Source organism: Xenopus tropicalis, chromosome 2 (assembly GCF_000004195.4).
Source record: "Xenopus tropicalis strain Nigerian chromosome 2, UCB_Xtro_10.0, whole genome shotgun sequence".
Lineage (NCBI taxonomy): Eukaryota > Metazoa > Chordata > Amphibia > Anura > Pipidae > Xenopus > Xenopus tropicalis.
Window position 1 is genome coordinate 45,553,776 of NC_030678.2, and position 25,106 is coordinate 45,578,881.

Consider the following 25,106-nt stretch of genomic DNA (forward strand, 5'->3'; position numbering starts at 1 on the left):
TTACTTTGCTCCTTAACCTTTAGCTTCCCTAAATCATTCACCAAACACTTTCACAGCACTATTTGGCTAATTTTGTAAAGAAGGGACTATATCTGCTGCATTACTTTCTATTGGGCATAACAAACAAAAAGGATACCAACCTCCTCATACGGGTCTTATACATTTTAAAAGAGACTTAAAATCAATTTGCAGCCAACTGAAAAGGTGAGCTGTGCTCATCTTCTAAATTGGTGCAGTGGGGACCCCTATTCACATTCTCACACCATTTCCATTCATACTTATTGCAGAATACAATACATTATACATATACAATACAATACATTAAGTAATACAACACAATACAATACATTAAGTAACAAACCATTTTTAACATAATTTATTCTATATATCCCCCCCATACTTATAAATTATTTATAAACTCTTATACGGCTCTATACATCATATTTTATATGATCTAATATTCTATATATTGATTTTTTTTTATTATTTTTTTTATCCTATATATCTTATAAAACTATAAAAATTAAGAAAAACTTAGTCGGTTTATACCAACCTTGCTCCCTTTAGGATGAAGATGAAATTCATCTCTGATGGTCAAGGAAGATGTAGGCCCTTACAGAGAAGGGGTACTTACCTGCCTAAACAATAAAAAATGAATAAAAGACAAAATGGTTACAGAGAAAAGTTGCTGTTATATGTATGCTAAATTAAGTTTCTCATTAAATCCTATAAGGTTTTCAATGAATGACATTCAATAGTAGCCTTAACATATGGTGCTCTAAGTTAAAGAAAGATCCCTTATCCAGGAACCCATGTTTCTAAGCATTAGAGATAATAGATCCCATACCTGTATATATTTGCTGCATTATATAATTAGTTTTTTCCTCACTCTCATTTTTATCTATATAGAATGTTGCCATGAGAACAATTGTGTACAAGCCTGTGCAGTACGATTATAAGAAAGATAGAGAACTGTATATTTTCATGTTATGTATTTTTTCCACCAATCATATCTCAAATGGGTTTATATATTTTATTAGTAGGAACTATTCAATCCCATAAAATGATTAGAGGGAAATACATAGCAGGTTTCAAGACTTTGACATGCCTTTTATATTCTACTATACTGTAAGTGCAATTTGGGTCAAACTTATTAATGAAAATAATATAATTCACTTATACCATTTCCCCTCACCCATGCAATGCCTTATATATATAGACCATCTGTCTTTTATCATTACATAGCCTAGCATCAGTTTTTAATCTTCTGTTTTATTCCTAAAAATAACCATTGTTTGACTTTATTGCTTCTTCTATATTTGATCCAATTCTCTATCTGATCCAATTTAAATTATTAAACCATAAGTTTTTGGCTTTTATTTACATTCACTCACCACTTTGACTCAAGTTGCCTCTTGTTGTTAGTAGAAGGATCCAATGGGTGCTTGACTAGGTGGTTGGACACTTGCTGTAGACAGTTGCAAATTTATAATGCAGGCAGACCTGATGTTAATAGATGCCACTGATGGTATGATGGCATGGTCACTGGCTATCCGGGCAGTAATGATGTTAGGCCACATGAGCACAGAAGAATGCCTTACTCCTGCCAATTCCAGGTGGAGGCCACATAGGAGAGTTCTTCTACCTTCTCTCTCTTAGAGCTATCAGCAGGAAATCCTGGTGAAATCGCTGGTAACTCACCTGCTGATGGCTAAGGAAAAAACACTTTGTTATATTATCATTTCTGTGAAGCATGAAGATAAGAAATTACCTAAATTATTGCTGATTCTAAAAGGGGTCCCATATAATCTCAGCCCTAATGTCACCTACATCCTGGCAGATGAGGATAAAAATAGAGTGATGGAGGCTTGAAACAGCCTTTAACTTCCATCTCTTTTAAGAGTTGGACAAGAAACACTAAACTAAACTAAAAAGAGCTAAAACATGAATACCAAATCTATCAAACCCCACATGAAATAGGTCACCAAGTAGGTTTTTGAAGTTATCAACTCACCCCTACTTCATTATAAGAGAAATTTCTGTTAAAGGGCACACCCTTTCCTTCCTATGTCTGCCCTCCCCTACTTTTATGTTGGATGATTAAATGAGGAGCAGCGATGAGACTGAAGTGTGAATGTGACAGAAGTATCCTATTGCCCTGCCAGCCATGTACTTACCTTTTTTGGCCGGAAAGGGGTCTTCACTCTTCTCTTTTCCATTCTTTTCCACTTGATTGTAGCATAGAATGGGTGCTCCCTGATGTTTCCTTTCACTCCTAAGCGCTTCTTTTGGTCTATCTCCAGAAGCTAATAAAAAAAAAACCACTTAATATCTGATATGTTATGTTAAGCACCTCCCACTGACAGAGGCATATCCAACTAAAGACCTGAATTTGTATGCAGCCCTCTAAGTAAATCTAATAGTTACCTGGGAAAGAGGCTGGTGACATTGTTCACAATATCTCAATATAAGACAAAATATTAATAATTGGTCTGTCAGGGATACTCCCAACTGATAACCAAACTCAACAGAGTGTAAGCAGATAAACATCCCCTATAAGTACAACAGGTACTGAAGATGTAAGTTTTGCAACATAACAAAAACTTTGTATTTATAAAAAATCTAGTATTCTGTTTCCCGTTGTTTAATTACTCTTACTTACTTTTGACAGGAGGTCCAGCATTTCCTGGCTCATGTGGCTTGGATAATCAGGTTTTGAGGACTTAATGGTGGAAACCTCCCTCAGAGCACTGACTGATGGGGCAAATGGTAGGTTGCCTGTGGCCATTTCGTACATGATCACGCCGAATGACCACCAGTCAGCCCCTGCATTATAGTCATTCATTATCAAAACCTTCAAGAAAAAAAAAAGAAATTGTTACATTTTTATTGCAGAAAAAACGCTATGTATATTCTCCCATAACATTTTAATGCCCCATTAATTACAAACACTTAAATTCTATATTCATCAGAAAACACATCTAAACAAATGTATAAAGAATAACAAATAAGCATTTTCCCCAAATGTCCACCAAAATAACCTCCAAGCTGTGCCTCCCCTACTACTCCTCCATTCCCCCTAGAGCTATATATGTACCTTACACCTTATGTAAAGCTTGCAAACCTTCATATTAATGCAAGTATTTTTCTTTAAATAGTTTTTTTAATGGAGGCAGTTATGCTTTGCACTGCATTGAGGTTATTCTTCATCACTATAGCACACAGAGTGTCTAAAAGTGTAATAGAAAGTTACCAAGTCTGGCTTTAGTTGTTACTACTTTACAGTTGTTCCATCTTGATTTTACATGTCTAGGTATTTACACATCCTGTTTGAGCAAAATCACTTTGCTAAACTTTATGCTATTGTATATAAATTGTGAATGCATGAAAAAGTTTTGGGTTTTTTTTACCTCTGGGGCCCGGTAGCCTGGGGTTCCTGACAATCTGCAGATCATCTTTTCGCCAAACAGTCCTTCAGCAGAGAGGCCAAAATCACAGATCTTAATGTGTCCGTCCATATCCACCAAGATGTTATCAGGCTTGAGATCACTGCAAGATATACAATAAGAAACAATTAATGTGGTATGCGATACCTGAAACGAAAAGAGTTCTGAGAAGGGCAGGGGTGCTTGAATAAGTAAAGCACATATTTTATTACTTCACCCGTCCTTTACACGTAGAACTTAACTGCTATCAGTGACTATAAATGTAAACTAGGCATAATACAATATTCTAGAGAAATGAACTTAGATTTTACAGACCAATGAACGATGCCATTCGAATGCAGAAACTGGAGTCCGATCACAATCTCTGCAGTGTAGAACCTTTAAAACAAAATAGTTATCTTTATTTCATACACACTTCATATGGTTTTGTAATTCTTTTTTAACATAATATTTGCTAAAGCTGACATTAAAGGGTAAGGAAAAATAGTCACTTGCAGTGTAACTTTAATCCCATACCTCATACCCAGGGCTGGTGCTCCACTACTTTATAAACTGCACCAGGCTGCAGTAGTTTATGGCAGGGTATTCAGCCACCATCTAACCATAATTCCTCTTATGGCAGGCAGCAAGTACATGGCTCTGCTATACCCTGTGTCTACCAGTGCTCTCTGATTTATGTGTCTGAATGATATGCAAGGTAGGGGCCAGGTAGGGTGACAGGAGGTAGATGCATTTGTGCCTCCCTCCTGCTTGACCCTCATGGGTAGAGCACTGCCAAATGCAGGCAGCACTGTATTCATGTAAAAGCGCAGGTACTTGCTCTGCATTATAGCTTGACAAAGGGTCAATGTAGACCTGAAACATTGTGATACTGGTCTGTGCCAATTATGTGAATAAAGGCAATTTTAAGAAGATTGGAATATGGAGTGCTGTTCAAACTTTATTGTGCAAGGACCTGTGTCCCAAGTGTAAAGTGTATGCAGGGTAGAAAAGTGAAAATCTGTTATTTTGTGCACTTTGTAAATGAGCCTGAATGTGTAACTAGAAGGAAAATTCATAGAGTTTGCAGCTTCAACCAAACGTAACTCTTATATTGTAGTTTGCATTATATACTTTCTCTATTAGCCTATAATGCTCTGACTTAAGGATATTAAGACTTACTTGACTCTCTCCATTGGTAGTTTTCCTTTCCTGGATATCATTTTGTATAATGATCCCCCGCTGGCATACTCAAGCACAAAGAAAGCTTGAATCTGGTTATAGTGACAAATAAAAGACTGGTAAGATATAGAAATACATGACACAGAACAGCAAAGCACAAAAGTATAAGAAGCAGAGACTGAGTGTTGCTGGGCTCTGCTCTTCATACCATTTCTTTTCTTAAGTCACTTAAGCTGCACCCCTTTATGGTTTAATAGGATTCACCATAAGCACATTGTATTTGTGTATTGCTGGTGCCAATCTGGGTGCAAATTGTCTCAGTTCAAAACGTCATGCCAAAAAACCATATTAGACTACTGTCATATGATGCATTTTTGCTGGTGGAGAATATGCAGATGTTGCCTCATGTGTGTAATAACAGGCATGAATGTAATCTATCTTTCACTATGCACATGGGATGCTCATGTATTTTCTTGCCAAAATCCACCCTGTGTGTGCAGTCACATTTAGATCTCATTCATCCCTGTTACCCCACACACAGAGTAGGTTCAAGAGATGCATTAATGTCAGAGCCCTTTGTATTCATGCACCCCCCATGCCTTATGTTTAATTTAACAAAGCTTGCAAATGTGCATTTTACTTCTAAGGCCTGCTATATAGCATCATGAACATACTCAAGTATTCTTCTCTAAATACTGTTTAAATGGAGGCAGTTATGCTTTTCACTGCATTTGGTTATTATGCATAACTACATCAAAATAGATACTCAGTTCAAATGAAAACAAATTGAATAAAGGCACAGGTAGGGTGCACTTGAGCAAAAACAATGTCGGTTTGCACCCTGTCCTGGACATTATTAATGATCAATTATATATCATAGGATATGTAAGAATTAGCTGAGCACAGGATGTGTTATGTTTATAAGGCTGACCAAAGGAAGAGAGAATTCTAATAAAACAGATTATGATGCAACACAAACTGTAGGCTTTACCTCTGATTGGAAGGCTGCGTATGAATGACACAAAAAGGGGCAACTGTTGGCCATCTTCAAGAGTCGAGCTTCTTTCTTGATGTTCTCGTAGTTGCTCTTGTTGGTTTTTTTGGAGATGATCTTGATTGCCACAAGTTGTTTCTTTGGGGCAAAGGTTGCCAACATCACCTAAGAATGGAGAGAAAAATATCACAAGGTTTCTTGAAAGCTGCAAATATGATAATTGGCTTAAAGACTAGTGCCCAGAAGGGCCATGTTTGTTGCATAAGGAAGGGCCAACTAGGGACACTATTGGTTATTTACTATTTCTATCACTTTCACATAAATATTTTTAGGATTGTTTTAACAGAGTATTTACACACATTGAGTATATTAATCAATAGTTGAAATAGATCACACAAGTCACCAGAGGAAAATTTTGCCACACCCTATTTGTATGGGATTTTAAAGTCATATTTAACAATGGCAGCAGTGAGAGTTCACCTTTTGATAAATGTAAATCTAAAAATCCCAACTAAGTAAAGACAGTTTGGAAGAATTTCCCTCTGTCGACCTGTGGTGAAATTCTATTCACCTTCTGACAAACATGGCCCTTTTATATACTAAATCTTTGATTCTCCCTTGCATTTTCTGATTTATTTTAATAGCACAATACAAATAGAAGTTTCCTGAATGGGAGGCCCCACTCACCCGGCCAAAGCTGCCTCTTCCGAGATCTTTATGGAATCTGTAGCTCTCTATATCCAGGGGGGCTGGTCTTTTGACATCCAGACAGGGTTTTTTATATCCGCTTCCACCTTTTGGGATGAAACAAATTCAATAGTTACAAAATATACTTTACAGAGCACACTTCCATAAATATATCTAGATATCTGCATAACCATGAATCTTAGCACAAAGTTATGGCATTCCTAAAAAGTCTTTTTTGTTACACATAAAAAAATCTCTCTTATGCAGGTTGCCTCTTTTAATTGGACTATTATCAGAAAGAAACCAGTTTTACTGTAGGATTTTTGCAGTGGGGTTACACTGTAGCATTAGGATTTTAGGCATATTTCTCAATGTCTGTCTAAAGAATTTCAATTAGTTTAAAGGGTTTCCTGCAGAATTTTATATGTTTAGGCAAAAGTGAATATTTTGTATTGTGACAAGATTGCTATTTCTCCCAATACTCTCTGAAAAATCCTAACAACTAATGGTAAGACCCTTCTGGAAACCTTTACCAAAAAAGTGATTTAGGATGTTTTGTCACCCACAGTAACAAACTACTTGGTGAAAATCCACGCCTCAGAAACAAAGTTTTGTATGAATAAAGCAGAGCATTATTTCCCAGGCATCATATCCATGTAATCATCCATCACAAAATTAAGGTAGTAGGTTAACAAAGCATGTCTAGAAACCATTCTGAAAATAGTAAAGAAGATACAAGCAGGTCCCATAATCTATAGATGAATTTAAAGAACATTGAAAGTGAAATTCACTGGTGAAATGTAGTAAATTGCACATTCTCTTGGCCTGAACCAGTGCATTGGATACATGGGAGCTTATTATAATATGCATGCCTGGCACAAGGGACCACTAGGAAAAGCACTCAAGACTGCTGTGTGGTGCTCAGAGGGAAAGTCCCCCTAGCCAGTACAGTTTTAACATAAACAAAACTCCGGCTTTGGGTAAAAAGTAAGCCACTGTATTCACTGCCTAATTAACTGCCACTCGCTAGTACATTTCTGGATTAACAGGGGTATCTCCTAACAAAAAAGACTATCAATGTAACTTGGGGGAATATATTAACTATGTTGACTATGTATATTAACAAATAAATAGTAGGCAAAAAATGAATACAAAAAATAATGTTTGCAGATTATCTCCCTTACCTTCTAACGGATCTTCTGGGCTCCTTGGTCTTTTAGTCTTCCTCTTCTTATCCTTCTGCTCCTCACGCAGTCCATGAACTCCTCCCTGAAGAATTTCTTTATCATCTAATTTGATCTTCTTGTTATTATCCAGGTTTTCTTCAGTATGCTTCCTTTTCTTCTTTTCTTCAACGCTGGTCTTCTCTTCTACATGGGTTTTGCTCCTTACAACCACCTCTTGACTCCCTTTCTTGATCTTATCCTCCTTCTCCTCTACACAGCTTACATATTGCTGAATTTCTTTCTCCTTTGGGGTCAAAATCCTTCTCTTGCTCTCCTCCATGTTGATCTTCCTTCCTTTATGAATTTTCTTCTAATTTTGCACCTTTTCTTTCTCAATTTGTCTCTTTTCTCAGCATCAGCTCTGTCACTGTCTCTCCTTCTCCCTTTCCAAAATGACAGTTGGGCTGAACCATTCGAGGGACAGTTATGGTAGCAAGAGACAATCAACAGTTTCCTAGGAGCAGCATGTGACCACCAGCAGTGAGACATTTGTAAGCTCAAATTGATGTTCATACATTGATGTGTTATATGTGTAATGTTCCTCTTGAATTTAAGACGAATACTAATCATTTCATACCACAATAATTTTAAGCAGGTTCCAAATATGCTTGACCAGGTTACACTTACATAAATTCTTCTGTATTTCTTTTGGCATATAAACCACTATTCCTGTAGGCACGTTGACGCATAGGGGCATATTTACTAAAGGGCAGAAGTTAAAATTTGGAGTATTATCACCAAAAAATAAAAATTCACCACAAGATCAGCAATTTACTGAAATAATTTTGGTGAAAATTCCAGTTTTCACCAGGTGACATTTCTTCAGTGAAACATTTACAAAGCATATCATGCATTTTATTAAAAAGTATACATTTTGTTGGGTGGTTTACACACCCAGAGATCCCCTATAAATTGTACTCACCATTAAACTGGATCTGATGAGATGCCAGACACAAAAAGGAAAACTTTTCCTATCATTGTGGACCTGTCCCTTTTGGATAATGATATTGGTTTATAATAGCAGAGATTACATTTTTAGCACAACTTTGTTCAGGTCAAATAAATTGGCAGTCTAAATGCCCCTATTTCCCCTTCAAACAAAATTACATATATGGGAACATCTTGCCAAGGCAGAAACAAATTGAGCGGTATTCAGCTTCCTGCTTTCTGTGTAGGGGTACCTGTAACTACCTCTTCTGATTTAGGCAGTGTGTTTCCCATGTACAGGTATGGGACCTATTATTCAGAATGCTTGGGACCTGGGGTTTTCTGGATAAGGGATCTTTCCATAATTTAGATCTCCATAACATAAGTCTTCTAAAAATCATTTAAATATTGAATAAACCCAATAGGATTTTGCCTTCAATAAGGATTAATTATATCTTAGTTGGGATCAAGTACAATGTACTGTATTCTGTATTAATGAATTATTATAGAATTATTTGCTTATAATGGAGTCTATGGGAGATGGCCTTTCCGTAATTTGGAACTTTCTGAATAACGGTTTTCTGGATAAGGGATCCCATGCCTGTATCTCTATGAAAAAGGGTGACAGGTAGAAAGCACCCTAGGAGGCACACCCAAGCCCTGTCTTTACTTCCCACCTACCTGCCTAAATCTCACCCGACCCTTTTGAATCTAGGGCAGCTAACACAGGCAGCAATAAATTAATTAACTAAAAAATTAGGCCACAGGTCTCTGCCCTCCCAAATACAGCTATTACAAAAATTGGATGATTATGTCCTTTTTTGTACTTTACACACTGCATGGGGCATTGTTAATGCAATCTCCTGATCCACTACGCTGCACTAACCTGTGTTGTAATATAAATTAAGAATTAAAAAAAAAACATGTCCCAAATAAATATAATTGTTTAGGGAATATACGCAAAGCCCTTTCACCAGAGAAACCAAGAAATGGTACACTGTGCCAAACACTTCTTGTAGTATGGTTGCCAAGTGAACTGTATAGTCCAGAAGAAGTCATGCTGCTGCACTTTAAATCAATGAAACGGCCTTCTTGTGGTGGATGCTATACCCCATGGTCTTTCTGTAAGAGAAAAGGTATTTTGTTTGTAATAAAGACTAGGCAACATTTCAGTCTTACTCCCAAGCCATTTCTTACACACTTGTGTAACACACTTCCTATTCAGGGGAGGGGTTAAGTAAGCTCCCAAGTGAAGTACAACACCCACATTTCTCAACTGAACAAAGATATTTCTGGCACATCAGTTGAATCCAAGGTAACTATATAATACAAATATATAAAGCATCATACATATCCATTATTTCTGAACTACCAAATCTCTAAAATACCCATTAAGCTTTTAAGCTTATGGTTAGATTACTTACTTATTGATAATATTTGCTCTTATCTTGGGCCTGAATCTCTATATGTGACAAGAGCAATCGTCCCAAGGAGCCGCCAAAAGAATTACGCTATTACTCAAGTAGTACAAACTGAGCAAAATGACTTATAATATGACTACATTAATAGTATTATACAGTAGTTATACAGTAATATATTCCCAGTTTAACCCACTGGGACTCAGCATACCAACAAAATTAATCCACTTCTAAAAGGGTATACCCAAGGTATGCCCAATCTCCCACTCACCTTAATGTTCAACATCATCAATTACGTGGTGTCTAAGCTAGCTAACTGCATGTTTTTGGTCAACAAAATGATGGAGTGGGTAAATGAATGTGCCCACAACAGATGTTTGATTTGTGTTCTGAATTATCTTTCATTTTCTGAGTTGCCTCACTCACACAGGCCAAACCAGAAGGGCACTTAATAAGATTGGCCACATAAGATGAACTGCAGGAAAAAAAAAAATTTAAAATGGTATCCTTCAGCAAGTATGTGGGCATGTAAAAAATGACCCTTGGTGATGTTATTGCTGTTAGCACAACATAAGCAGGGGAAAGTACCCATTTTGGGGTGGCTCAAGAATATTTGTCTTTTTCATTTTATAGGTCGAATATCAGCATTAATATGTGTATCTCTCAGATGTCTATTGCATTAATATACCCTCATGGGTATCACCTTAAAGGAGAAGGAAAGGCTAATAAAGAGTTAATCTCAAGCTGCAGTCATACCTTCAGTTGTCTTAATAGTGCCCTAAGTATTTCTCCTGTTCAGATGATCAGAAGCCAAACATGTGTTGCACAAGTTTTTAATACAAACCAATCTTTTAATAATTCTTCTGAGCCAATGGCAACTGTATATTTACTCATGAAAATTCATCTGCAATCTGCAAAATGATGCACATAGTAGTGATGTGAGGGCCGGCCCGATACCCACGGGACCCGTAGGTTTATCCACGGTCAGTCGGGTTCTGGCCGACCTCGGCACATCACTTGTGAGTCACGGGTGGGTTTGGGTTGAGCTCTTCCGCTCGCTCTCCCCACCTGCGACCTGATACTGCCCCTGCCTCTTCCGGCTTCTGAATTTATAGGTGTGTGCCCACTCCTATCGTGATGTCATTGTGAGGTGGGCACAGATCTATAAATAGAGGGGAAAAGCCAGTTCAGATAGTGTTCGTATTGGGAATGGGTGGGTTAGGGTTGGGTGCGGGACGAGTTTTTTTGACCCGCACATCACCATATAGGTATGGGACTTGCTATCCAGAATGCTCAGGACCTGGGTTTTCCAAATAATCTTTCCATAATTTGAAAAAATAATTTAAACATTACCCAAAAGGACTGTTTTGCAATTTTAATTATTTTGTTAAAGGAAAACTTAACCCTAACTAAAGAAGTAGCCTAGAAATGTTGTACGTTGTGCATTGGGCTTTTGTACCAGCCCACGGCAAGCAAAGCCTTTAAGCAGGGAAGACCCGTGCCTCCAAAAATGCCCCAGTAGCTCCCCATCTTCTTTTCTGCTGATTCACTGCACATGCTCTGTGCCGCTGTCAGTTACTGAGCTTAGGCACAATATACTGTGTATACAGAATATAAATATCCCATTACAAGGCTGATTTGTAATTAATACAGATAATTACTACATGGTAGCGCAGGGGCAAGTTGTGATCTTTCTAATTACCAGGTTGTGTCTAAAATTCAATAGTATTTTTGTTGATTATTTTGTTTCAGCTTATCTATATCACATTTTATCAGTGTGATGTAAGAGTCTACCACTACATAAATAGGGGCTGGCACAAAATTGCCCATCAAAATGTTTATTGTAAAATCTCAGTCTCATCACAGGTAGCATACATTTGTCCCTAAGCTGGAGACTGCAAAAGTTAAAACCCCAATCAATGTCTAATTGGAATGTATCACAGCAACTTGCGGGGCAAAAAAATACCTTTGTTTAGAAGAATCATCTCTCCACTGCTCATTTGAGTCAATTAGATGTTTATTACTAAAGTTTCTTGGAGCTTAGGACCCCCTGTTATGGTAACCTCTGGGACTCTTCTATATCTCCTATGGTGTCTTCCCCTCTCCATTTCTGGGAGTGTTTGCTTGAACCGACACACATAAAAGAAGAAGTGGACGATGTAGTGAGGAGTAATCTCTAATCCCATTGGCCATATTTCTGTGGGGTCTCAAATTCTATAGATTTTTGGTCACTCTGTCTCCTCATCTCATGTTTGTTGCATCTATGCGCCATCTGCAAGAGACAATGAACAACCTCAAAATATCCTTTTGAACAGTGTCCATGTATAGATATTTACAAGTATCTCTATCAGTGGAGAAGGATGGCTGGAAACATCCACAGACAGCCCACACTAATCTATAACGTGGCTTTTCAGTAACATGCTCCAGCGCACCAAATGTCTTTTCCTTAAACACAAACATTTTGCAGAAGCAAAGGCGCTACTGTCAGATCTCTGCAAGTTGCTATTTCTCATATTTCTCTGCACTTTTCTCATAATGTGGCAGCTTTGACTTAATTGGAGTTGACATGTGGCCTTCAAACATTTTCCACATTTGAGAGTAGTTTATGGCAAACAATGTGTGTTGTGACAAAGGTCTGGATTCAGTGGATTCCCAAAACATTTTGTGGGAGTTGGATTCAGCCTGAATGCTGTTCACCAAAACCTGGTTCAAATACTTAAAGGGGAACTCCGCCAGGAAAGTGTTTTTTTTGCATGATGAAAATAGTAAATTTCCAATACAGATCCATTACACATTGTTAAAGGAATTATTTGTTTATTGCTACTTATATTTGTATTTTTTTCATTATCCCTATCTGTTTTAACTTTCTGAGATTTTGAACACATTATAATCTCTGTGGGTCAGGGATCTCCTTTCTCTTTGACACTTAGCTCAACCCTTTATGTAACTGTACTTTGCATTTATTTGTATTGTAATGACTCCCGTTTGCTCTATTCATGTATTTTACTGCAGTCAATTTCTGAATACATAAGTAGTGCTACATAAATAAAAATGTACATAAATATAAACAATGTAGAAGTCTGTTATCCTCCAGCTCTGTTAATCGGTCAACTTTTACATTGTTTCAGGAGTCCTAACCAGGAGTGCAAAAAATATAAACAGCCAGATATATATGTTGTTTTACATAGCAATGACATTTACAAGCAATGTATCTTCCCATTAACATTACATTCTTCTTTACCCTATAATATCCTACACCAAACCCCATCGGTTGCACACACTCTAGCACGTTATTGGGATGCAAACACCCAGTACATATAATGGAAGCCAACATTATCTTAACATTTATCACTTAACCTTATTCAAAAGAACAATCACATTACTGTACATATGCACCTTATCTGTTTTTCAATCATTTACCTTCTTGCTGTAGGCTTCACGGCATCCACCTAGATGGGAATACAAAAAGACATATTACTTCCAATAACCAGCCTTATATGTAGCACTATGGTGCCTGGTACTGGTTCAATATATTTACCAAATTGCTAAACTTATGTGCTTAACTTCTAGTTGCTAGTAAAAGGTGACACAGCCCTTCTGAAGAAGTCCCCAGTTTGCCTTAGACAAGGGAAAGTTTTATCTGTCTCTAAAGGGGTAATTGTCTCTTGAACAACTTTGGGGAATAATACAGAGAACTCCTACTAAAATGATATTATATTTATCATATGCTGTTGGGGGTTTAGAGTGAAGAAAGCTTAAAAAGTGTTACTTTTTGAAACAGAGTATTGGTATTCATTTAATAATTTATGTTACAATGTCTTAATGAGTTTCAAAAGATAAACCAATAATTAACTTTAAACTTTGCAATCCATTGTTATGTGTATAATTACTAACGATTGCCTCTGATGTACAATGTCCATGAGGGTTGCAAAAGCTAGACCTAGATATTTATGGTCTGCCCACCTAGTTATTTATGGTCTGCCCACCAAGATATTTCTATTACAGCTGCTACTGTAACAAGTCTCTGAGTTGGTTGAATTGGCACATGGTTACCCATGTGAGCAGTAACGCCACGTCAAGGCTTCAACCATTGTTACTGTCCATTCACACACCTATTGCAGAAAATGGCTCACCCTATCACTTGCTGCAATAGTTCCCTATCGGGCCAGGCACTGGCTGATATAAGCCGCCGGGGGGGAGGTATAAGGAACAAAAGTTCCCCATTTGGGATATTTGCACTAATACACACACACACTTATTTAACATCCACATGCCACAGTTACACGCTATTTTTTTTTCCCCTTTTTCTAAGGAGCTAAGATGATATAAATGGGTTTGGTTCCTATCACTAGATTAAGGACACTGTTACATAGTTAATGAGGGTGAGCGTGCCCATTAGATTAAATTTACCTAATTTCATGCTGATCCAGAGGAAGGCAAAAACCCGATCTGTAGCCATGCCAATTTGCTTTAGATGGGGGAAAATTCCTTCCTGACTCCAAAATGGCAATCGGACAAGTCCCTGGATCAACATTGTACTAAGGTTATTCCAGTAGCCTTTTATTATCTAAAAGGCCTGGAGGAAAGATTATTATAGGCCTAATTTGTCTCTAAATATATGACTCAGGGTGGGGTGTGGAAGGAGGAGGTTGTGACTAGGCAGCATTTTGGGCCATACGGCTTTCCTAGTCTGGTAAGATTACTTTGCTCCTTAACCTTTAGCTTCCCTAAATCATTCACCAAACACTTTCACAGCACTATTTGGCTAATTTTGTAAAGAAGGGACTATATCTGCTGCATTACTTTCTATTGGGCATAACAAACAAAAAGGATACCAACCTCCTCATATGGGTCTTATACATTTTAAAAGAGACTTAAAATCAATTTGCAGCCAACTGAAAAGGTGAGCTGTGCTCATCTTCTAAATTGGTGCAGTGGGGACCCCTATTCACATTCTCACACCATTTCCATTCATACTTATTACAGAATACAATACATTATACATATACAATACAATACAATACATTAAGTAATACAACACAATACAATACATTAAGTAACCCACCATTTTTAACATAATTTATTCTATATATCCCCCCCATACTTATAAATTATTTATAAACTCTTATACGGCTCTATACATCATATTTTATATGATCTAATATTCTATATATTGATTTTTTTTTTATCCTATATATCTTATAAAACTATAAAAATTAAGAAAAACTTAGTCGGTTTATACCAACCTTGCTCCCTTTAGGATGAAGATGAAATTCATCTCTGATGGTCAAGGAAGATGTAGGCCCTTACAGAGAAGGGTTACTTACCTGCCTAAACAATAAAACATGAATAAAAGACAAAATGGTTACAGAGAAAAGTTGCTGTTATATGTATGCTAAATTAAGTTTCTCATTAAATCCTATAAGGTTTTCAATGTATGACATTCAATAGTAGCCTTAACATATGGTGCTCTAAGTTAAAGAAAGATCCCATATCCAGGAACCCATGTTTCTAAGCATTAGAGATAATAGATCCCATACCTGTATATATTTGCTGCATTATATAATTAGTTTTTTCCTCACTCTCATTTTTATCTATATAGAATGTTGCCATGAGAACAATTGTGTACAAGCCTGTGCAGTACGATTATAAGAAAGATGGAGAACTGTATATTTTCATGTTATGTATTTTTTACACCAATCATATCTCAAATGGGTTTGTATATTTTATTAGTAGGAACTATTCAATCCCATAAAATGATTAGAGGGAAATTCATAGCAGGTTTCAAGACTTTGACATGCCTTTTATATTCTACTATACTGTAAGTGCAATTTGGGTCAAACTTATTAATGAAAATAATGTAATTCACTTACACCATTTCCCCTCACCCATGCAATGCCTTATATATATATAGACAATCTGTCTTTTATCATTACATAGCCTAGCATCAGTTTTTAATCTTCTGTTTTATTCCTAAAAATAACCACTGTTTGACTTTATTGCTTCTTCTATATCTGATCCAATTCTCTATCTGATCCAATTTAAATTATTAAACCATAATTTTTTGGCTTTTATTTACATTCACTCACCACTTTGACTCAAGTTGCCTCTTGTTGTTTGCAGAAGGATCCAATGGGGTGCCTGACTAGGTGGTTGGACACTTGCTGTAGACAGTTGCAAATTTATAATGCAGGCAGACCTGATGTTAATAGATGCCACTGATGGTATGATGGCATGGTCACTGGCTATCCGGGCAGTAATGATGTTGGGCCACATGAGCACAGAAGAATGCCTTACTCCTGCCAATTCCAGGTGGAGGCCACATAGGAGAGTTCTTCTACCTTCTCTCTCTTGGAGCTATCAGCAGGAAATCCTGGTGAAATCGCTGGTAACTCACCTGCTGATGGCTAAGGAAAAAACACTTTGTTATATTATAATTTCTGTGAAGCATGAAGATAAAAAATTACCTAAATTATCGCTGATTCTAAAAGGGGTCCCATATAATCTCAGCCCTAATGTCACCTACATCCTGGCAGATGAGGATAAAAATAGAGTGATGGAGGCTTGAAACAGCCATTAACTTCCATCTCTTTTAAGAGTTGGACAAGAAACATTAAACTAAACTAAAAAGAGCTAAAACTTGAATACCAAATCTATCAAACCCCACATGAAATAGGTCACCAAGTAGGTTTTTGAAGTTATCAACTCACCCCTACTTCATTATAAGAGAAATTTCTGTTAAAGGGCACACCCTTTCCGTCCTATGTCTGCCCTCCCCTACTTTTATGCTGGGTGATTAAATGAGGAGCAGCGATGAGACTGAAGTGTGAATGTGACAGAAGTATCCTATTGCCCTGCCAGCCATGTACTTACCTTTTTTGGCCGGAAAGGGGTCTTCACTCTTCTCTTTTCCATTCTTTTCCACTTGATTGTAGCATAGAATGGGTGCTCCCTGATGTTTCCTTTCACTCCTAAGCGCTTCTTTTGGTCTATCTCCAGAAGCTAATAAAAAAAAAACCACTTAATATCTGATATGTTATGTTAAGCACCTCCCACTGACAGAGGCATATCCAACTAAAGACCTGAATTTGTATGCAGCCCTCTAAGTAAATCTAATAGTTACCTGGGAAAGAGGCTGGTGACATTGTTCACAATATCTCAATATAAGACAAAATATTAATAATTGGTCTGTCAGGGATACTCCCAACTGATAACCAAACTCAACAGAGTGTAAGCAGATAAACATCCCCTATAAGTACAACAGGTACTGAAGATGTAAGTTTTGCAACATAACAAAAACTTTGTATTTATAAAAAATCTAGTATTCTGTTTCCCGTTGTTTAATTACTCTTACTTACTTTTGACAGGAGGTCCAGCATTTCCTGGCTCATGTGGCTTGGATAATCAGGTTTTGAGGACTTAATGGTGGAAACCTCCCTCAGAGCACTGACTGATGGGGCAAATGGTAGGTTGCCTGTGGCCATTTCGTACATGATCACGCCGAATGACCACCAGTCAGCCCCTGCATTATAGTCATTCATTATCAAAACCTTCACGAAAAAAAAAAGAAATTGTTACATTTTTATTGCAGAAAAAACGCTATGTATATTCTCCCATAACATTTTAATGCCCCATTAATTACAAACACTTAAATTCTATATTCATCAGAAAACACATCTAAACAAATGTATAAAGAATAACAAATAAGCATTTTCCCCAAATGTCCACCAAAATAACCTCCAAGCTGTGCCTCCCCTACTACTCCTCCATTCCCCCTAGAGCTATATATGTACCTTACACCTTATGTTAAAGCTTGCAAACCTTCATATTAATGCAAGTATTTTTCTTTAAATAGTTTTTTTAATGGAGGCAGTTATGCTTTGCACTGCATTGAGGTTATTCTTCATCACTATAGCACACAGAGTGTCTAAAAGTGTAATAGAAAGTTACCAAGTCTGGCTTTAGTTGTTACTACTTTACAGTTGTTCCATCTTGATTTTACATGTCTAGGTATTTACACATCCTGTTTGAGCAAAATCACTTTGCTAAACTTTATGCTATTGTATATAAATTGTGAATGCATGAAAAAGTTTTGGGTTTTTTTTACCTCTGGGGCCCGGTAGCCTGGGGTTCCTGACAATCTGCAGATCATCTTTTCGCCAAACAGTCCTTCAGCAGAGAGGCCAAAATCACAGATCTTAATGTGTCCGTCCATATCCACCAAGATGTTATCAGGCTTGAGATCACTGCAAGATATACAATAAGAAACAATTAATGTGGTATGCGATACCTGAAACGAAAAGAGTTCTGAGAAGGGCAGGGGTGCTTGAATAAGTAAAGCACATATTTTATTACTTCACCCGTCCTTTACACGTAGAACTTAACTGCTATCAGTGACTATAAATGTAAACTAGGCATAATACAATATTCTAGAGAAATAAACTTAGATTTTACAGACCAATGAACGATGCCATTCGAATGCAGAAACTGGAGTCCAATCACAATCTCTGCAGTGTAGAACCTTTAAAACAAAATAGTTATCTTTATTTCATACACACTTCATATGGTTTTGTAATTCTTTTTTAACATAATATTTGCTAAAGCTGACATTAAAGGGTAAGGAAAAATAGTCACTTGCAGTGTAACTTTAATCCCATACCTCATACCCAGGTCTGGTGCTCCACTACTTTATAAACTGCACCAGGCTGCAGTAGTTTATGGCAGGGTATTCAGCCACCATCTAACCATAATTCCTCTTATGGCAGGCAGCAAGTACATGGCTCTGCTATACCCTGTGTCTACCAGTGCTCTCTGATTTATGTGTCTGAATGATATGCAAGGTAGGGGCCAGGTAGGGTGACAGGAGGTAGATGCATATGTGCCTCCCTCCTGCTTGACCCTCATGGGTAGAGCACTGCCAAATGCAGGCAGCACTGTATTCATGTAAAAGCACAGGTACTTGCTCTGCATTATAGCTTGACAAAGGGTCAATGTAGACCTGAAACATTGTGATACTAGTCTGTGCCAATTATGTGAATAAAGGCAATTTTAAGAAGATTGGAATATGGAGTGCTGTTCAAACTTTATTGTGCAAGGACCTGTGTCCCAAGTGTAAAGTGTATGCAGGGTAGAAAAGTGAAAATCTATGTTATTTTGTGCACTTTGTAAATGAGCCTGAATGTGTAACTAGAAGGAAAATTCATAGAGTTTGCAGCTTCAACCCAACTTAACTCTTATATTGTAGTTTGCATTATATACTTTCTCTATTAGCCTATAATGCTCTGACTTAAGGATATTAAGACTTACTTGACTCTCTCCATTGGTAGTTTTCCTTTCCTGGATATCATTTTGTATAATGATCCCCCGCTGGCATACTCAAGCACAAAGAAAGCTTGAATCTGGTTATAGTGACAAATAAAAGACTGGTAAGATATAGAAATACATGACACAGAACAGCAAAGCACAAAAGTATAAGAAGCAGAGACTGAGTGTTGCTGGGCTCTGCTCTTCATACCATTTCTTTTCTTAAGTCACTTAAGCTGCACCCCTTTATGGTTTAATAGGATTCACCATAAGCACATTGTATTTGTGTATTGCTGGTGCCAATCTGGGTGCAAATTGTCTCAGTTCAAAACGTCATGCCAAAAAACCATATTAGACTACTGTCATATGATGCATTTTTGCTGGTGGAGAATATGCAGATGTTGCCCCATGTGTGTAATAACAGGCATGAATGTAATCTATCTTTCACTATGCACATGGGATGCTCATGTATTTTCTTGCCAAAATCCACCCTGTGTGTGCAGTCACATTTAGATCTCATTCATCCCTGTTACCCCACACACAGAGTAGGTTCAAGAGATGCATTAATGTCAGAGCCCTTTGTATTCATGCACCCCCATGCCTTGTGCATAATGTAACAAAGCTTGCAAACGTGCATTTTACTTCTAAGGCCTGCTATATAGCATCATGAACATACACAAGTATTCTTCTCTAAATACTGTTTAAATGGAGGCAGTTATGCTTTTCACTGCATTTGGTTATTCTGCATAACTACATCAAAATAGATACTCAGTTCAAATGAAAGCAAATAGAATAAAGGCACAGGTAGGGTGCACTTGAGCAAAAACAATGTCAGTTTGCACCCTGTCCTGGACATTATTAATGATCCATTATATATCATAGGATATGTAAGAATTAGCTGAGCACAGGATGTGTTATGTGTATAAGGCTGACCAAAGGAAGAGAGAATTCTAATAAAACAGATTATGATGCAACACAAACTGTAGGCTTTACCTCTGATTGGAAGGCTGCGTACGAATGACACAAAAAGGGGCAACTGTTGGCCATCTTCAAGAGTCGAGCTTCTTTCTTGATGTTCTCGTAGTTGCTCTTGTTGGTTTTTTTAGAGATGATCTTGATTGCCACAAGTTGTTTCTTCGGGGCAAAGGTTGCCAACATCACCTAAGAATGGAGAGAAAAATATCACAAGGTTTCTTAAAAGCTGCAAATATGATTATTGGCTTAAAGACTAGTGTCCAGAAGGGCCATGTTTGTTGCATAAGGAAGGGCCAACTAGGGACACTATTGGTTATTTACTATTTCTATCACTTTCACATAAATATTGTTAGGATTGTTTTAACAGAGTATTTATACACATTGAGTATATTAATCAATAGTTGAAATAGATCACACAAGTCACAAGAGGAAAATTTTGCCACACCCTATTTATATGGGATTTTAAAGTCATATTTAACAATGGCAGCAGTGAGAGTTCACCTTTTGATAAATGTAAATCTAAAAATCCCAACCAAGTAAAGACAGTTTGGAAGAATTTTCCTCTGTCGACCTGTGGTGAAATTCTATTCACCTTCTGACAAACATGGCCCTGTTATATGCTAAATCTTTGATTCTCCCTTGCATTTTCTGATTTATTTTAATAGCACAATACAAATAGAAGTTTCCTGAATGGGAGGCCCCACTCACCCGGCCAAAGCTGCCTCTTCCGAGATCTTTATGGAATCTGTAGCTCTCTATATCCAGGGGGGCTGGTCTTTTGACATCCAGACAGGGTTTTTTATATCCGCTTCCACCTTTTGGGATGAAACAAATTCAATAGTTACAAAATATACTTTACAGAGCACACTTCCATGAATATATCTAGATATCTGCATAACCATGAATCTTAGCTATGCTTCCAGCACAAAGTTACGGCATTCCTAAAAAGTCTTTTTTGTTACACATAAAAAAATCTCTCTTATGCAGGTTGCCTCTTTTAATTGGACTATTGTCAGAAAGAAACCAGTTTTACTGTAGGATTTTTGCAGTGGGGTTACACTGTAGCATTAGGATTTTAGGCATATTTCTCAATGTCTGTCTGAAGAATTTCAATTAGTTTAAAGGGTTTCCTGCAGAATTTTATATGTTTAGGCAAAAGTGAATATTTTGTATTGTGACAAGATTCCTATTTCTCCCAATACTCTCTGAAAAATCCTAACAACTAATGGTAAGACCCTTCTGGAAACCCTTACCAAAAAAGTGATTTAGGATGTTTTGTCACCCACAGTAACAAACTACATGGTGAAAATCCACACCTCAGAAACAAAGTTTTGTATGAATAAAGCAGAGCATTATTTCCCAGGCATCATATCCATGTAATCATCCATCACAAAATTAAGGTAGTAGGTTAACAAAGCATGTCTAGAAACCATTCTGAAAATAGTAAAGAGGATACAAGCAGGTCCCATAATCTATAGATGAATTTAAAGAACATTGAAAGTGAAATTCACTGGTGATTTTTCACTGTGAAAATGTTGTAAATTGCATATTCTCTTGGCCTGAACCAGTGCATTGGATACATGGGAGCTTATTATAATATGCATGCCTGGCACAAGGGACCACTAGGAAAAGCACTCAAGACTGCTGTGTGGTGCTCAGAGGGAAAGTACCCCTAGCCAGTACAGTTTTAACATAAACAAAACACCGGCCTTGGGTAAAAAGTAAGCCACTGTATTCACTGCCTAATTAACTGCCACTCGCTAGTACATTTCTGGATTAACAGGGGTATCTCCTACCAAAAAAGTCTATCAATGTAACTTGGGGGAATATATTAACTATGTTGACTATGTATATTAGCAAATAAATAGTAGGCAAAAAATTTATACAAAATATAATGTTTGCAGATTATCTCCCTTACCTTCTAACGGATCTTCTGGGCTCCTTGGTCTTTTAGTCTTCCTCTTCTTATCCTTCTGCTCCTCACGCAGTCCATGAACTCCTCCCTGAAGAATTTCTTTATCATCTAATTTGATCTTCTTTTTATTATCAAGGTTTTCTTCAGTATGCTTCCTTTTCTTCTTTTCTTCAACACTGGTCTTCTCTTCTACATGGGTTTTGCTCCTTACAACCACCTCTTGACTCCCTTTCTTGATCTTATCCTCCTTCTCCTCTACACAGCTTACATATTGCTGAATTTCTTTCTCCTTTGGGGTCAAAATCCTTCTCTTGCTCTCCTCCATGTTGATCTTCCTTCCTTTATGAATTTTCTTCTAATTTTGCACCTTTTCTTTCTCAATTTGTCTCTTTTCTCAGCATCAGCTCTGTCACTGTCTCTCCTTCTCCCTTTCCAAAATGACAGTTGGGCTGAACCATTCGAGGGACAGTTAAGAGTAGCAAGAGACAATCAACAGTTTCTCTAAGAGCAGCATGTGACCACCAGCAGTGAGACATGTGGACATTAGAAAAAGCAGGGCATTGCCTGGGCTCCACAGCCCATCTTAACAGCTTTAAAGAAGAATTTTAACTCCATGTGAAGCAGTTTAACAGTAAAGAATTTGTCATGATGTAGGCTTTATTATTTTCATATTATTTTGATTCCAAAAATCAGATAGCATTCTAAATTCCAGGGAGGAGAGCATTGGAATGCAAATAATGCAAGTGAAATAACATGAAATAACTGACAGGTTGTTTACATTCTGGCCATCTTCAACATAAAGGGGAATGTGTCATTTAATGATGAGGAGAGAATTATAAGGCTTGTCCAATATGCAGATGAGGATGTTGTTATGTCTGAATTTAAACCCCATTGTTTTCAGGTAAATAGCCTGATCATCTTTGCTCAAGTACTTGTCAGGAACTCATTGCCTGAAACCATGGAACTCCATGCAATAGAAAGCAATGCGGGAATAGCCTTCTATGCTGCAAATGTAACAATGAAGCAACCCATTCCAGTAGTAACGTGTATGTATGCTATGTATTATAGATCAAACATTTACAGGTGTACGTATGTATATACAAAGTTAGTACTAAAGTAACTAAAGTAAGTTACTAAAGTAAGTTTAAATGACACTATTAGCACACACAGCCATACCCATTTGCCTGTTAAAATGACTGTTGTTCACACACAATGCGCTATTAAGCCTTTTAGTACTGTATCAGAGCAAACTACAACACTTAATTCTTGCAAGTGAATCAAAATTCTGCCCCCCACACAAGGAAAAAACACAGTATTAAAAAAAAATGAAAAGGAAATGATAATATATAATTCAGGTCTTTCTCTGTTACCACAATAACAACAAAAGCGGTGGTAGAGAGTAAAAGAACGCACACATTTTTTTTTTAACTTTGGCTTTATTTAAATGTTTGAACAACAGAGACAGCATAGAGATATAGTGACTTTCATATAAATGCACATGAATCAATAGTGAAAGCTTCTTCTAAACAGAAGCACAGGTATGGGCCCCTTATCCGGAAACCCATTATCCATAAAGTTCCGAATTACAGAAAGTCCGTCTCCCATAGACTCCATTTTAATAAAATAATTCACATTTTTAAAAATCCTATTGGGTTTAACTACTGTTTAAATAATTTTATTAGCAGATTTAAGGTAGGACATCCGAATTACGGAAAGACCCCTTATCCAGAAAACCCCAGGTTCCAAGCATTCTGGATAACGGGTCCCATACCTGTAGTACATTGCAGCAAACAGAATAAAGTTACACTTATCAATGTATTCACAATTTACAATGCAGCCAGCAATAGTACTACCTTATTAGCTCCATCCCCATCTATAAGGAAAGCAAGGGAACTCTTTGTTTAAGTAAAAAGTTCTGACTGTTTGCCCCAAATCTCTTTCTGTTTTGTGCTGGATCCATAATTTTAAATATCAAGCTTTCCAGTGCACACAGGTAGTTAACTTCAGAGAGCCATTAAGCATTAAACATTTGTTAACAAACAAGTGCTGGAATTTTGTAAGCAAGTCCTTACCCAATAGAGGATCGAGGTTCAAGGATCAGGTTCTAGGGATTTCCAACTCCAAGACCGAATCAAGTTTTTCTAGAATCTTAGTCCAGTATGTAATTAATGTTGTACAGTGCAATACCATGTGTAATAATATAGCCTGCTCAACACAACACCTGGGAAATTCTGAGGAATATCTGGTGCAGCCTAGCTGGGTTACAGTACACTCTGTGGCACACATGTAATTTAGTGGTAATCTAAAGTAGTGAGGTCCAAGAGGCAGCTTCTCTATGCTCACCAAATGCTAAAATACCCACCAGGAAGCCTTCATCTGTTACTAGCGTAGTTGTTAAGGAATGCATAGAAATACATATTAAGCTTAAGGGAGATACTGCATTGACAGGTTAGTTGAGTACCTTTCTCTTATTAACATATAACCAAACTGAAATATAACTGAGAAGGCAGGAAAGCTCTACATATAAGGCCAATGCAATTTTGTATGTTGTCCAATAATGATCTAAAAGGGGTGACAAAGGAAAACCTCACAAAGGCAAAAACATTTTTATATACAGGCAATGTTAAAGACAACACTTTAGCTTGACCACTGGGTGCCAAGCTATAGGGATTATGGCCCAAAGGGCTTTCTTATATTTTAGATGTGAAATCAACAGGCCACATGGGTGTGGGAAATCCTTTATCACTAGATATTGAACTTATTTGGAGGCCATTCATTTCATTTGTATTCTCAAATTGATGTTCATACATTGATGTGTAATATGTGTAATATTCCTATTGAATTACTAAGAATACTAAGAGGACAGAGAATTCACTGTTTTAAAACACTGTAAAGTAAACAGGGCAAAGGGAACATGTCAATGCATTTAGGACCTGGGGTATAAGCCTGATGTAGCAGACTAACATCAAAAATTTTCAGGCATATTATTGGTACTGTAGTATAGTGTGAATTGAGCCTAGTTGCCCCTGTACCCCCGAAGAGAGAATTACCCTC

At 37.2% G+C, this 25,106-nt stretch overlaps 2 protein-coding genes across 2 annotated transcripts; both read right to left on the minus strand.

Moving 5' to 3' along the window:
* Positions 1-375: 375 nt before the first annotated feature.
* On the minus strand, positions 376-22,485 carry LOC101734833 (protein kinase C delta type-like). The gene is made up of 10 exons (XM_031896757.1): positions 22,056-22,485; positions 20,846-20,952; positions 20,156-20,323; positions 19,166-19,257; positions 18,318-18,380; positions 17,967-18,105; positions 17,218-17,409; positions 16,733-16,861; positions 15,949-16,266; positions 376-638 (listed from the first exon to the last, which is right to left on the minus strand). The coding sequence occupies exons 1-9, from the start codon at positions 22,375-22,377 to the stop codon at positions 16,153-16,155; spliced, it is 1,326 nt and encodes a 441-aa protein (XP_031752617.1). The 5' UTR covers positions 22,378-22,485; the 3' UTR covers positions 376-638; positions 15,949-16,152.
* Positions 1,598-7,950, minus strand: LOC100497432 (protein kinase C delta type-like). The gene is made up of 9 exons (XM_031896202.1): positions 7,473-7,950; positions 6,289-6,395; positions 5,599-5,766; positions 4,608-4,699; positions 3,762-3,824; positions 3,411-3,549; positions 2,663-2,854; positions 2,178-2,306; positions 1,598-1,711 (listed from the first exon to the last, which is right to left on the minus strand). Exons 1-9 carry the CDS (start codon positions 7,792-7,794, stop codon positions 1,598-1,600), a joined length of 1,326 nt encoding a protein of 441 aa, XP_031752062.1. The 5' UTR covers positions 7,795-7,950.
* Positions 22,486-25,106: the final 2,621 nt, after the last annotated feature.

Excerpts from the sequence above, each read along its gene's own strand:
- LOC100497432 (XM_031896202.1), bottom strand. The coding sequence starts at position 7,794 with ATGGAGGAGAGCAAGAGAAGGATTTTGACCCCAAAGGAGAAAGAAATT. Across the intron at positions 4,700-5,598 it reads ACGCAGCCTTCCAATCAGAG|ATTCAAGCTTTCTTTGTGCT; the intron begins GTAAAGCCTACA and ends CACTATAACCAG. Across the intron at positions 3,550-3,761 it reads TCGAATGGCATCGTTCATTG|TGATCTCAAGCCTGATAACA; the intron begins GTCTGTAAAATC and ends TATATCTTGCAG.
- LOC101734833 (XM_031896757.1), bottom strand. The coding sequence starts at position 22,377 with ATGGAGGAGAGCAAGAGAAGGATTTTGACCCCAAAGGAGAAAGAAATT. Across the intron at positions 20,324-20,845 it reads GAAGAGGCAGCTTTGGCCGG|GTGATGTTGGCAACCTTTGC; the intron begins GTGAGTGGGGCC and ends CTCCATTCTTAG. Across the intron at positions 16,267-16,732 it reads CCCCTTTCCGGCCAAAAAAG|CCATCAGCAGGTGAGTTACC; the intron begins GTAAGTACATGG and ends TTTTTTCCTTAG.